Raw genomic sequence first — 15,437 nt, 5'->3', positions numbered from 1 at the left:
TGACGACCTGTTCTGTGATTAGATCCTCACCTCGAAGGACTTTGAAAGCTTTTTTTTTTAATTATCCAATTGTTTTCTGGAAGAAAATCATGACATCGGTTCTCAATGAATCTGGAGTTTTTTTGTCCTGCTGGATGTGAGCATTTCTGGTGTGTTCGATGACAACATGCAGCACCTTCTCCGTCTGCACGTGTTCTTCTGCTGTCTGAGCATGGTGACTCCTTTTTGTCCGTCCCAGTGTACCTGTGTCTTCCACGGACGCACGGATGGAGCAGGAACCAGGTACCAGGAAAACAGTTCTTTCATTTAGCTCATTTTATATAACACGTGTATATATTTTTTTTTTTACAAATTTAAAACAAAATCTTTGTTGTGCTGGCCTGGACACTAGAGCTGGGTATCATGGCCAGTTTCCTGAATTGATTCGATTTCGATTATTAGGGTTTCGAATCGATTCGATTCCGTATTGATTTATTTTTCAAATTTCACTTGAATGTCATTAAATATTGTCAGAAAAAAGGCTGTTAGCATGAATACTCTACAGTGTGAATTATTAGAAATATCAATATTTATTTAGACAAGTAAGTAAGTAAGTAAGTAAGTAAGTAATATTTATTTATATAGCACCTTTTACAGACAGGAGTCACAAAGTGCTTCACAATACATACAGTGCATACAATACAATACAAATTACAGTTACAGTCACAAAAATATGATGGTCATAAAACACCCCTTTATCACTGGAATTTTAAAATGCTTTCTGAAACAAATAGGTTTTCAGTTGGCTCTTAAAAGCATCAACGGAATCAAGCAAACGCAAGGAAAACGGAAGACCGTTCTAGAGCGTTGGCGCAACCGCCTGGAAGGAGCGATCTCCTCTGGTCTTGTAGCGGGTACAATGCAGTCGCAAATAGGAAAGTTCTTAATTTTCTGTTTGGTCCATAAACAACAAAAAGAAAAGATTCATCCAGTGTTACAGAAACAGTACTGGTATGGCTAGTTATTAAAGTAATAACTATTACTTCAATTTATGTAAACAAACATCTAAGGGAACAGTAGTGTTTCCGGAACACTAAGGTAATAAAACGCAAAGTTTGACAGTTTGGACATAATGTTCTCATCAGGAATTTTTCACAGCATAGAGAGATCGTGTGAACTGTAGAACTCTCTGAGGGTCAGATTTAGTGAAGTAAAGCTAAAGTTGGGGGTTTTTGCTGTTTTTTTAAATCTTTGTTCCTGCCTTACTTTAAAACTAAAAGTATTTTTTTTTTTAAATTGGTGAATGTGATGAATGTAATTATAGAGTTTTTTTTTAACTTATTTTATTAAGTCATGCTTGGTATAGGTCCTCCATTAATAAATACTCACAGACACTGTATAGACAAGAAATAATATTTTATTCAAAAGACTGATTCAAATTTAAATGAGGTATTATGTGGGACCTGCAGTAATATTGGAACAAACACACACACGTGCGCGGAGAACGCTCACACGCATACATCAGGAGCCGCTTGAAGCCGTTTAGCACCACCGAGTACGGGCGTAAATCTTTGCAAATAAAAGCAGCGAGAGCCTCTGTTATTTTTATGGCACGCAGAGACTCGGGAGGTAGTTGTAGCGATTCCGTCCGTTTCTTCTGGGTGAACCTGGGCGGAGGCGGACTAAAGCGCTTCAGAGTGGTACCTCATTAACTCATTCAGTGCCAGCCGTTTTAGAGCATTTTCACTTAAAGACCTCCATTTTGTACTTTGACAATCTGACACCTGAAACCAGATTCTGAAAAATTAAAGTCTCTACATCTCTACATAGTCTAACATAAAACTACAGTTGATGTTTCTTTTAGAAATGTTTAAATAAGATGCACACCACAGAAGGCAAGAAACAAAAAAAACAAAAACAGTTATCCACTCATCGTGTGGCTATTGTTACAGGATGTACTGACCTGGCAACAGGCCCAATCCATTTATACCTGAGGCAGAGCTAATTTCCATAATCAGTCAAGTGATGTAAACCCTGTGATACGTTGTGTTCAAGGGTAGCAGAAAATACTTTATTTACACAAATAAATTAACAGTATCATAAGTATTCCTCTTTTTTGGTGGACCTTGTCTTGTACGTGCTCTGTTATGTTGATCCTTGTCATTCCATCATCACACGTCCACATGGTCACTCATCATTACTAATGACAATAATTAGCTCCAATTACATCAGGGCAGAGGTCTTACTTAACTAGAATCCCACCAGAAAAAAACTTTACACATGCATGAAACAGTCCAGAATGATGTAGCGACGCATGGAAACATAGTCAAACATACAGTAGATGGCTCCATTGGTAAAGAACTCTTCTGCTTGTCAAGTTAAACATTTTAGATTGACTATCGCAAGAGAATGATGTTAATTAGGTTATTTAACATATTCATGTTTGACTTTCAGATCTGTGCTCTGTAACGACCCCGACTTGTCTGACATCCCTGTCAATTTGCCAGTGGATACGATTAAACTCCGGGTTGAGAAAACGGCCGTGCGGCGAATACCAACAGAAGCTTTTTACTACCTGGTGGAGCTCCGATATCTCTGGATTACCTACAACTCTATAACAACAGTGGATACTGGAAGTTTCTATAATCTGAAAGTCCTTCATGAGCTGAGGCTGGATGGAAATCTGATCTCCATGTTTCCTTGGGAGTCTCTCAAAGAAATGCCCAAGTTGAGGACACTGGATCTTCACAACAACCGACTCACCAATGTTCCACTCGAGGCAATACCTTATCTGATCAATATCACCTACTTGGATCTTTCCAGCAACAAATTAACCACCCTACCCTCTGAGCTCATGGATATTTGGCCTCCCTTTAACGGACTCGCTGCCTCGTCTAATGCCTCCCAGAAAGTTGTGTTAGGTAAGTGGAAAACCTTGCGTCTGTTTTGGTTTGAGCAGATAAAAGGGCCAAGCCGGAACAAAATCCGGACATGGGGACTTCATTCTAGCACTTGCAACTCAAGCCAGGTTTGTCTTTGCCAAATGAGCTCACTATCAGCAGGGGTGTAATGAATGCTTTAAAATCACCATTAGCTGTTTTCATTAAAGAGTTTCGCAAAATAAAAGTGACATTTCTAAATGTCGACAAAGTATAATTGCGCTTTGAACGTGTTTCCATTGAAAGTTGTTTTGAGTCTTTAAGTCTGCATACGTCTCATTTTTAGCACTCTAATTTGCAACTTAAAACAGATTAAAACACAGGATTTAGATTTTTAAGATGACTATATACCATAGTGCAAATAATAAATTCCTGGATATTATTCAGATGAATGAGTAAATGTGGTTATCACAGATTAATTGAACAACGGACCGTCATTTTGCTGACTTTATGGATGGGCCCCAAAAATCTCTCCCCTAACTTCCCCCTGTCTCCACATGACTGTTCTTCAATGTTCATGTCTGTGTTCAACCACCTTCAGGTACAGTGGGGGTCCCCGGTCTCTGGAACCTTTATTTTGGGGGTGACGGGCTGAAGAGGTTGAGAACCACTTATATAGGCTATATGTCTTTGGACATTGTAAAGGCATCCCAGATAATTCCAAACAGAAACGTCAAGGTCTTGTTGCGAGACAGAAATTCTAACTAGGCTACATCACTAGACTGATGTCTGGCAGGTTTGTTATTTGAAGTCCTCTGGTCTGCTGGAATAATAAATTTTAAACTGGCAGATTATCTCCAGTCTTCCAGTTGAGGACACTGGATCTTCACAACAACCGACCCACCAATGTTCCACTTGAGGCAATACCTTATCTGATCAATATCACCGACTTAGATCCTTCAGGCAAAAAAATTAACTACCCTACCCTCTGAGCTCATGGATATTTGGCCTCCCTTCACCGGACTCCCTGCCTTGTCTAATGCCTCCCAGAAAGTTGTGTTAGGTAAGTGGAAAACCTTGCGTCTGTTTTGGTGTGAGCAGATTACGGGGGCAAGCTGGGACACCATCCGGACATGGGGACTTTATTCTAGAACTTGCTAATCAAGCCAGGTTTGTCTTTGCCAAATTAGCTCATTAACAGCAGGGGTGTAATTGACGCTTTAAAATCAACATTAGCTGTTTCCATTACAGATTTTTGCAAAATAAAAATGATATTTCTAAATGTTGACAAAGTATAATTGCGCTTTGAACGCATTTCCATTGAAAGTTGTTTTGGGCAGAAGCCTTAAACTCTTGTAAAATCTCATCCCACAAGACTATGCAGCAGGAAGATGGACGACCAAACCTCCTTACATGACTCCACATTCCTTTGTTGTTGCTGTCTAATGTGGCCGTAATATTTTGCAAGTATAATGCTAAGAAATGTCCCAGTTTCCTTTCTGTCCACACGTACTGAGCCATGTATTCTCAGAGAGAAGTGGTCATGTGGCCAGGTATGTCACGTCATGTGGCCAGGTATGTCAAGTACATTCTGTGACGTATAATTGCAGAAAAAGTGTTTCCATTGCGCTTTTGCGATTCATTTCAATATCGAAACGTCTGAAATACCTCCTCATGAAAACGTAAAAAGGTTTTAGCGATATTTGTGTATTTTTGTGAAATTCAGATGTTTCCATTACCAGTATTTATTGTACTATTTAGATTTTGTATCTTTCCAAGGGTAATGGAAACCCAGCTAATGTTTTATTGCAATTACATGTACAGATACATGCTGTATGAAAACAAACGACAAAACAACAACTGCAAACTTTACTTTGTTCATCTCAAAAGGTTTTACTCGTGTTTCTGGTATAGTTAGTAAATAATTCTCATCTACTTTACCAATGACTTTCCATCAGTATAAACGAGTACAGATAGAGAAGTCTTTAGTCTTAATTTTGTTGGTTAGCCAATTTAAGAAACATCTTGAATGTTTTTTTTTTGTTTTATTTTGTTTTGTTTTTTTTTTTTTTTACCAGATACCTTTATGCCAGTTTACCAGATGTTTGATATTTGACACTTTATTAACTTGAATGGATGAGCACCATGACACGGAGCTGACTCTGGTTCTGTCTGCACAGCAGCAGTGTGTGTTCCAGGTTGAACAGCAGTAACCTATTATATCCCAAGTTTAAAGCTTCACTTGGGCCATTGGGGGGGTCAATCAGTGCCATAGAGCTTAGTGGTAAATGATTGTGAGCTTAAACACCAGCTTTTCTAATTGAGTTTGCATGCTCTCCCTGTACAAGTGTGTTATTAAAGTGGAAGAAAACATGTTTGCATGATTGCAGGAGTGACTGTGTGCAGGCTTGGGATTGTCTGTCCTGAGGGTACCCTTTCCTAAGTCACGACTCACGAGTTAGCTGCAATGGGCTCAGTTAGAATCCAACTGACTCGATGAGAACAGGAAAAAGTTTTTAAAATTTTCTTTTTTTGTATTAATGTGTAATATAATGCATTTTCACTGTCTGTGTGAATAATTGACTGTAGAAGGTTATTTTTAATAGGCTGTGTGAGGACAAGCTTGTTTCTCCATGCAGAAGAAACAATGTGGCTCAGTACTTGAAGGAGAAACTGGTTTAGAAAATCGAAATGAGTCGTTTCTGTCAATGCAGAATTGATATTATCACTTTTATGCTTTTACACTAATTTAAGATGTGTAATAAAATGCATAAATTGAAACATATAGAACAATTTGATGTAATCAAAGAGACAGACTTATCTAAATGACTGAACTAACAGCTAAAGGAACAAAGATAATATGTTAACAGGTGCTGAGGTGCTTTATCGCTGCTAAGACAATCTGATCTGGTAAAAGGCTTTCGTGTGCACTGGAACACAGGCTTGACCTATTGTGGACAGTAGGTGATTAAGCTTAGTTGAAAGGGAAACTCTGATTGGCCATTGGTCGTTACATCACTTTGAGAGCCATAAAAAACAAACCAAAACAAGAATACTACAAATATCCTAAAAACTATGTACCTACCATCACTAGTTTTCCAGTATTCACATACTGATTGTTAAACAGTAGGGGTGGGGCGATACAGTACACTGAGTTCACAATACGATAGTCCATAAAGGACTTGTGATATTTTTATGGAAAGAGAAAAACAAATACATATTTATTCTGGGTATGACCTTATCAACTCAAAAAGAATAGATAATAAAAACAAACCATAAAAATCTGGTGTAACTAGATCATGGAGATTATTTATTTTTTAATTTGATCCCCCATCACGATACCACTCGTACTCTAAACCATTCATCATGTGATGTTTTAACATCACAGTATCTTGTCACAAGATGTATCATCCCACCATTAATAAGCATTAACGCTCCGTATTAGTTCTGCTCCAACTAATGAAACTATTTAGGAAAATAATGTGTTTTTTTAAACAAATGTGCAAGTCTTTTCAAGGATTATAATATCTATTTGTTTATTTGTAATACATTAAACACATTTGATGCTGTAAGTATAACTAGTAGAAGGAGTGGTTGCTATAACACCAAACTATTCCCCTCTTCTTAAACTGTATACAAAGCTAATGTTTCTTTATTATCTCACATTTTGTTTTCAGGGCTTCAGGACAACCCTTGGTTCTGTGACTGTAAAATCTCCAAACTTATTGAGATTTCCAAAATGAGTGACACACCAGTGGTTTTGATGGATCTCTTTTTGACATGTGCTGCACCGGAGAATCTGGTGGGGGTCCTTTTCCAGCGTGCCGAAATTGACAACTGTGTGAAACCATCAGTGATGACATCGGCAACCAAGATCACATCTCCTTTGGGCAGCAATGTTCTACTACGGTGCGATACCACAGGGTTTCCAACACCAGTCCTATACTGGAGAAAGTCAGATGGTTCACTCGTCAACAACACAGGTACGTGTTTTACTCGCATACACATTGTAGTCAGTGTTCTGTCAAAGAAGTTGGTGCAAATCTCTATTTTTGTTCTACTTTATAGTTCAAGAGTCACCTGCGGAGGGCATACGATGGTCCATCATGAGTTTGCAGGGAATTGTGTCTAAAGATGCTGGGAACTATAGCTGCAAAGCCAAAAATGATGCAGGAGATGCAGAAGCCACCATTTCGCTTTCAGTAGCTGGTACGATAACCACCACCTTTCCTCCACTCAATGGGACAAGGCTGGCCAGCACAGACTCAACACGTCTTCCCTCGACAGACATGTTCAACCCTCCGCTCATGTCCACAGTCCTTCCAAGAATGTCAACAATACCTGCTCCCACTTTTAGGCCCAGAACTTCTCCTAACCCAGGTTTGGTAAAAGGCTCACAAAAGCAAACCAAACTCCAGCAGGGAGATAGAAAACTTGCGGCAGATGAAAAGAGCAAGAAAAGTGATGCATCCAAGTCTGTCAGAGACCTTAAGGTTATAGAGGAAACTGCTGACAGTGCAGTGCTACTCTGGACAGCAAAGGGGCTACCATCTGATGCAGGGCTTACAATTGTGTACTCACCCTATGGAGATGATGACTCCAAGAGGACAATAGAAACTAGAGCCAGTAGTGGAAAGATACTCTTGGAGGAGCTCTTATCTGGAATGAGGTATTCAGTCTGTCTTGTCGCAAAAGGTAGTAACTCTGGAGAAGATCCTTGCATTGACTTTTATACCCTGGATAACGTCGACAATGACGGACAGAGCCAGCTTTTCATGATCATCAGTGGCATTGCCTGTGCATTGGTTGTGCCTCTCATTGCATTTCTGCTCTACAAGATCCTGGCTCTCTATTGCAAGGGACACGAGGTTCCTTTGGACGAGGAGGAGCTTGACAAAGAGAGCTACGTCAAGTTCGAGACTATTTCAATGAAACAAAGGACTTTGAACCCTCATCCAGCTGAGTTGTGGGGAAGGAGACCAACTCAAGAATCAGAACGAATGCTGCTGTGTTCCAGGTCAAGCATCGACTCCCAAATGACCTACAAGAGTGACGGTTCTCGATCAGAATATCTTTGCTGAAGCGCAAGGCCAATAGCCAATCCCCAACATCGTACAGCAACATATTCACAATTTATTTTCTTAACTTCATTTGTTTTAATATCAATATGTTGATAAACAGTAATTCTCATTCAAATTTAAGATTTGTTTCCCTCTCTTTATAAAAAAAAGCCTTATTATTTCTTAAAAAGAATTGGAAATCCTTGTAATTACTACATAGCACTGTCATGGAATTTATAAACAGTATAAGCCTATAATCTACCATTGTACGGTGTTTAATGTTTGAATGCCAAAGTTGCAAAGTGTTCCATATTACTGTGTGTCAGCAAACCCCAACCATGATCCATTGTCTAGCCATTGGTGCCTTACTGGACAAAAAAGCATTTTTTTTTCTTCCAGTGGATCGTTATGTTACATAACTAAAGGGAACAATACTGCCACTCTTCCAATGTATATAATTGTCTTTACATAAAGGTGTACATTTGTTTTTAATAAATGGTATCATTCTATATATTGTTTGTCACTGTGGGTGTATATACATGTAATGCACTTTTATATGGAACTTTATAATATGGAACTTTGTATAAGGGATTATAAGAGGATGGCAAATAATTAATTGCTTTTATTTAATTGAAATATTTTAATTATTTAGCGTAAATAAGATAAGCTTGGACATGGTACACATGGCTTTGAGCTATGGATAGGATTCTAAATTTGGAAATTCTCATCTTCCTTTTTTTGTTTTTTTTTTAACTGAAAAATACCTTCAATTAACTTCAGACAACCTTTATTCTTGAGAAAACTGAGCGAAATGGGAAAAATAAAAATCACATCCACCTCTATGTGGAACTCAGTTCAAGGCCGAACCTACAGTAAAACCAAGTTTTACTGGTTTAAAGCAGTGTTTCTCAAGTGGGGGTATGTGTACCCCTCAGACTACACAACAGCACTACAGGGGGTACTTGAGAGAGAGAATGTAGAAAATTACAAATAAAATCATTAAAAATATGGGGTTTTATAATGTTTATTTTTAGTTAAAAATTCTAATGTAGCTGGTTATGATTTACAGTCCGCATAAACAGGACTGAATAATAATATCTTCTAACCGCTAGTGTGGACATGGGCTCGTCTGAAACGGCCGCATTTACAGACCTTGGAGTCGCAGTTGGCTTACCAATAAACGGGAAGCGATTCGTCACCTTTATAATAGGTATTGACTAGGCCACTGGGAGTGAGGCCCATGACGAAGACAGGCTGACTTGATTATAATGTATCATGTTTTTCTGCAGTCAGTGCCTTCTCCTCGTCCTTCTCTCTCTGCTCTGTTTCAGGTGTCGTGAAGCTAATGATGGCAGTTCCTGATCTGTGGTTCACGGCTCAACTAGTCTGGAACACTCTGATGTTCTATCTCTTTATCCTGTTCTGTTGGTCCTTCTGTCCACTAACCCCAACCAGTCGACGCAGATGGCTGCCACCTCTGAACCTGGCTCTAACGGAGATTTCTTCCTGTTAAAAGGGAGTTGTTTCTTCTCACTGTCGCTAAATGCTTGTTCATGTGGATCTTAAGTTTTTTCTTTCTTATTATGAATTTTATATTTTGATAAGCGCATTGAGATGACTTTGTTGTAAATTGCGCTATACAAATAAAGTTGAATTTAATTGAATTGAATTAAAAATGATAATCGCACCAAATATTACCAGCAACTCACAAAACTACAAGAAAAACCCACAAAAAAAGAAAAAATAATAATAAATATACTGAATAATAAAAAGACACATTAAATGAGCGTAAATTACACAAGATCATTACAAAATACACAAAAATAACAGAAACATGCAAAACGTCACCAAAAACACACACACAAACTGAGAGAGAACAATTTAAATAATACCAACAACACACAAAAACGACAACAAAAAACACAAAACAGGATAAAAAAAAAAAAAAAAAAAATATATATATATATATATATATATATATATATATATATATATATTGAATAATAGAAAGAAAAGACAAATAACAACAAAATTTAAAAAATGAGACCAAAAAAAACACATAAAATGATGTTGATTAGAACATGAACTGAAAATACAAAGGTCAGTGTTGGTCTCACATCAGGAGGGAGATGACCTTAATGATAAAAAAAAAAAAAAAAACTAAACTAAACTCTATTCAGAAGGCAAGAAATACTTTTTTATTCCATATATTTACATAGTTTGATTCTTTAAAATGTGTGTTATTACTAATTCCAATATTATGTTCTATAGTTATTTTTTTTTTACATAAATTGGAGAAAAATGTGTTTGTCGGACGTAAGGGGTACTTGGATTTAAAAGTTACAGAAAAGGGGTACTTTTACCAAAAAGAGTTTGAGAACCACTGGTTTAAAGAAATCAATAAACAGTTTTTACCATAAACGCTGTAAAGGGTTTGCTTCCACCCTTACACAACGAGAGCCTTGTACTGTAATCAACTGTTCCGTTTTGATGCATCAACATCGACAAAATAGTTCAAAGTGGGGACAAAAATAATTTTTATTGCACTTAATTTCAGTACTTCATTAAATCATTGACTTCAATTTATTGTAGAGTGCTCTTGTGTTCAATAAGGAAGCTTTATAAACAACTTAATGTTGTTATAATTGCTCAAATCAATCCAAAGATGTCTGCATTACTCTAAAGACCAAGTAGATTGCTTTAATGCACTCTATTATGCAAACAGATGCCTAAAAGATTTTTTTTTTTTTTTTCATTTGCTATTTATTAACCATAAGGCATTGCACATAGGAGGGGATTATTGATTACTGGTAGGCTGTTGTTGATAGCAGTAAAGACCTGACGTGACAGCGGCACTGTTCCCACATACATTACAAGAGCTGAGCTCTTCATCCGGTAAATTAACGGGTCAAGCTCTCTGGAGATGTGGACAGGTATGGTAATAAATCCAGACAATTAATGAATGGACTTCAAAAACTGTTGCTATGGATACCTAAGATCCAACCGCTGCATGTGCCTGTATATACTCTGCTCTAGCGTAGCTGTTATCACGGCAACAAACAGGCTGTTTTGACAAACAAACTGAATGGACAGTAGATTAGGAACGGCAGTGGTGTTAATGAGTCATTACCTATGAATAGGCTTTAAGGTCTAAAGCTCTGAAGGACAACAAGGTCGGGAGGATAAAAAAATAGTTCCTAAAAACAAATTGTGGATAACTTTTGAAACTATCTACAAGTACGTCGTTATATTAGACTTTAACACCTGGAAGCCTAATCTCATGATGGAGTGTAGCTCAGCCATGCTGCTTTACAGCCTGAAGGTCGTGGGTTAATACCTGTCGCTTTTAGATTTTCTAAGCAGGGTTTACATTTTCTGCCCAAACGTAGGAGTTTCATTTTCCGAAATCAAACCAAACAAAAAATAGCATATTGTAGGTAAGTTATTAATCGTGTCGTAAACCACAAATGTCAAACTCAAGGCCCGGGGGCCAGATCCAGCCCCTTAGAGTATCCAATTCGGCACGCAGTAGACTGTAAAAATGACAGAAAATGTGAATTATTGTGTAAATTACCAAATAATCTCGTTGTAGATATATCTCAAATTCACCAATTTAATGAAACTCCACAATTTTTTTACGAGCTCGCAGTTTTTTCTTGTTTATACCACATGAATGCAGTCATTTTTTATTGCAAATTGTGCGAAGAACTCTCAATTTTTCCACAAACCTTGCAATTTCACACAAACAATTCCACAAATTTCCTCTAAATTACACAAAAATTGGTTACAAAATCAAGAGTTTTTGAAGTGACGATCCGGCAGGGAAAAATAAGGGCACAACTGATGTTAAAATTGTTCTTTTCCCACCTAAAAACTTCGACCCACTTGAGATCTAACTGGTCCATATCTGGCCCTTGAACTAAAGTGGGTTTGACACCCCTGATTAGTTCCAAAATGATGCATAGCTGTACAGCTGAGTTGAATGCAGGAGTTTATGTGTCAGCTTGTGATCGTCTGTCCATGCAATCATTGTGTGGCCTGTCCAGGATGTATGGCAGTTAGTTTTACCCAGCACTGCACAACCTTGATTGGAATTGACTGCTATTAAAGATGGATTTGGAAGAATTGTGTTTTTTATTTAAAGATAACATCTTGGATTTGTATGGTACGTTACCAAACCATTATTGTTCATTCAGATCCAACTGAAGGTGAGCTACATCTGTCCTCGAGTCGTCGGATAGCAGAATGGTCACTAAATCACTAAATTCATGTTCATACTTGAACAGTAGAACAGTAGCTAACCCTCGGGTTTTGGTTGAAGTGCCACAAGAGTGGGAATTTAAATAATTCATTGATAATGGGCGGAGCTCCTGGAGCAGTTAGGACACGCCCAGTCTGTATTATAAAATCCCCCAAGAACAAGCTATGTTATGCTAACTAGCTACTCAATACTCAGTATCCCTTTCTGTTCAAAATTCTGGCAATCAAACCAACTCACCAGTGATGATAGAGCCCATAAATGTTAGTTTTTATAAAAGGGGAGGGGCCAACAGTGATGGTTCATGATGTCAGAAGCCACCAAAATGTCACAAACCTCCATTCTCAGCCAATAGCAAAATTTGATTGTAATAGCAGGGTTTCAACCCATAGAGGGCAGTCAATCTTACATTTTTACAACAAAATATGCCAAATTTAAATACTTTGGTCAAGAGTTAGACAGAAATCAATTAAACAACACTACTTCATACGCATAATATATGGTTTTGGGTTTTGATACTTTTAGTGTTTCATAACATTTGGTTCAGGGCTGCAAATATTGTAGTTCAGTGGTTCCCAAACGGTGTGCTGTGGCACACATGAGGCAAGTCCAGGTGTGGCGTGGGATTTTGTGACAACCTTACTGTTGCAGCGATCTCCCTGAGTGCTCCGAATGCGTAATATTGGGCGCATGTGCCTGTCCAAGAACATGCCGGCGCGTGCTCATACTGCTCCGTGTGCGAGCATGATTCTCTGCGGCGCACCTCAACAGGTGAGCGCAATCACACTGATGAGAAAGTCACCCTATAAACGGAGGGGAAAAGCAGCGCACCAGCCTTTGGCTGTGAGCAACGGAGCTGAGAACACCTGAAACGTTCACTGCATAATACGCATTAGTAAAGGACTGGAACCAAAATGACTACACGTAAGCTCATAATGACTGGACTGTTAAAATGTGAACTCATCATTCTATAATTAATTTGCTGAGTTAATTAAGTTGTTTATATCAGAATCAAAAAATATTTTAAAATTTGCTTAAAACCTTGTTTATGTATTTAAACGCTAAAATAAGTTAGCATTTAAAATATAGCAAATTTCTGTTTCATAAAATTTAGAGTGAAAAAAAATTCCGTTATGTATGAAAATAGTATAATATAAAAGTATTTCTGTTGAGAAATTGTTAAAATAAAATTGAAATTGTAATATCTATAATTGATATAAACATAAGAAAAAAGGTTTCAGGTTATAAAAGTAGACATTCGGCTAATGCCTAATTTTACATATTACTTACCTGCATTGATTTATTAAAAAAAAAAAGTTTAAAATATACTTTTACCAAATTAAATGTACTTACCTGAAATTGGGTTTATTTGTACTTTCCTTGTTTGATGAAAAATGATGAACTTATTTACAATGTGTTTTGTTTTCAAAGATGTTTCACCTTTCTTGTCACTGGAAAGAATAAAAAAATCCTAAGTCTGGTCAAGTTCTTCCTTTTTCAAGTGTGGGAAGCCATGACGTTATAAAGACACATGCTTTAGGACTGTGGGAAGAAGCCAGAGTATCCAGAAAGTTGAACTCCAAAAGCTTCAATGGCCACCAGTGCAAACACTTCTCATCTCCTCAACAACGTGACGTAGCATCAGCTGCATCCCAGACCACTTCTCCACCAGAAGATTCAGACCCACCAGTTACTCTCATCCATCTTTGCTCATCACTGTGAGTGATGATTCCAGGCATTAACATGTGTATTGTTATCATCCAGGGTTTCAAAATGTGGGAAAAGGTCAATGCCCTTCAAACTGAACACATTAGTCTGGAGACAAGGCAACTTTCTCAGCTGCGTAAATCTCTCGCTGCGTTACTATGGGACGCTGAACCCTGACAATATCCTAGTCATTGCCGTTATGAATAGAGTTTGTCTTTCCTGGTCTCTGTCAATTGTTCCCTGCAGACAATTTAAAGATACTCTGCTCTGCTCCTGAATGTTTTTCTATAAATTACTCGTACTTCCAATTTCTTCTGGGAGCCAGACGACGACTGACGGAAACGCAAGACAAACAAGAGAGGGAGTATTGTTTGGGAGGCATGTGGAAATTCAATAAGTACTGTAAGCACATCATTTATAAATTGCCTAATGGGCTGAGAAATACTGATGTCACAGTAGTTGGATTTAAATATTTATATCATATGCATTGTATAAGCAGAGGTGTAAAGTACTGATATAGTCTACTCAAGTAGAAGTAGAAGTAACTTGATTGAAATTGTACTCAAGTACAAGTACAAGTAAGTCATAAATAAAATACTCAAGTACAAGTTTTTTCTTTCTCTACTGCGTATGGCTGAGAGGTAGATTTTTGGTGTAATGTGTTTGTTGCTGATTTTAAATGTTTTTACTGATGATTTTAAATGTTTTTTTTATTGATTTTTAAGCTGTTGAATGGTTTCTGTTACACTTATTGATCATGTAAAGCACATTGAGTTGCCTTGTGGATGTATAAAAATACATTTTCCTTGCCTTGCCTCAATTAAATAATAGTCACAGTAAAAGTTACTCGTTACCACCGCCCTCCCAAATAAATGTGCCACGGTTCGGTTCCCTTGTAAACGTCTCATGCATGAACTTCGAAAGGAAGAGACCAAATCTTGCACAACTGGAAGCTAATTCATTTTCCACAAGCTAAATTGATTAACTCTATAGCAGATGTTTTAGAGTTTTGTGTCTGTGTTTTGGCGCATTCATCCTTGTTGGTCAGTTATGATTTTTAATTTGCTGTAGTTTCTCAATGTCTGTTGCTCATTTTAATACAAAAAAAACATAATTTACTCAGTAACGGTCGGGTGTAGAAAAGTAAAAAATTACTTTCCTTTTTTTAAAATGTACTCGATCAATGATTTAGAAATACACTCAAGGAGAAATCAGGAACCCATAAAAGCAACTAAATTACAGTAATGTGAGTACTTGTAATCCATTCCTTTAACCTCTGTGTATAAGTCTCTCTCTCTTTCTTTGGCCTGGACACAAAGAACCCAGACAAACATTCATCTTCATTCACAGAGGTCAGTGGGTGGAGAATAAGGCTAATATGTTATTACGTAGGATGTTTTCCTCACCCTCCTTCGTTTCTTGCATATTCCACATCATCCTGCATGAGAAACAGCCTCAGCCTCAGGAACATCTCACTCTGCAGCTGGACTATAGCATGTGCAAAATGTACCACTAAGGTGTCGGGAATTTCAATCTTTGCTTCCAAAACAGACG

The 15,437-nt window shown here is 37.6% G+C and overlaps 1 protein-coding gene across 1 annotated transcript; it reads left to right on the top strand.

Moving 5' to 3' along the window:
• Positions 1–166: 166 nt before the first annotated feature.
• lrit3a (info leucine-rich repeat, immunoglobulin-like and transmembrane domains 3a) lies at positions 167–7,939 on the top strand. Its single transcript, XM_028460163.1, has 4 exons — positions 167–282; positions 2,434–2,900; positions 6,536–6,841; positions 6,927–7,939. The coding sequence occupies exons 1-4, from the start codon at positions 167–169 to the stop codon at positions 7,937–7,939; spliced, it is 1,902 nt and encodes a 633-aa protein (XP_028315964.1).
• Positions 7,940–15,437: the final 7,498 nt, after the last annotated feature.

The sequence above is a fragment of the Gouania willdenowi genome, chromosome 10, assembly GCF_900634775.1.
Source record: "Gouania willdenowi chromosome 10, fGouWil2.1, whole genome shotgun sequence".
Taxonomy (NCBI): domain Eukaryota; kingdom Metazoa; phylum Chordata; class Actinopteri; order Blenniiformes; family Gobiesocidae; genus Gouania; species Gouania willdenowi.
The sequence above is the reverse complement of the archived record's forward strand: the minus strand, read 5'-3'. Positions and strand labels throughout refer to the sequence as shown.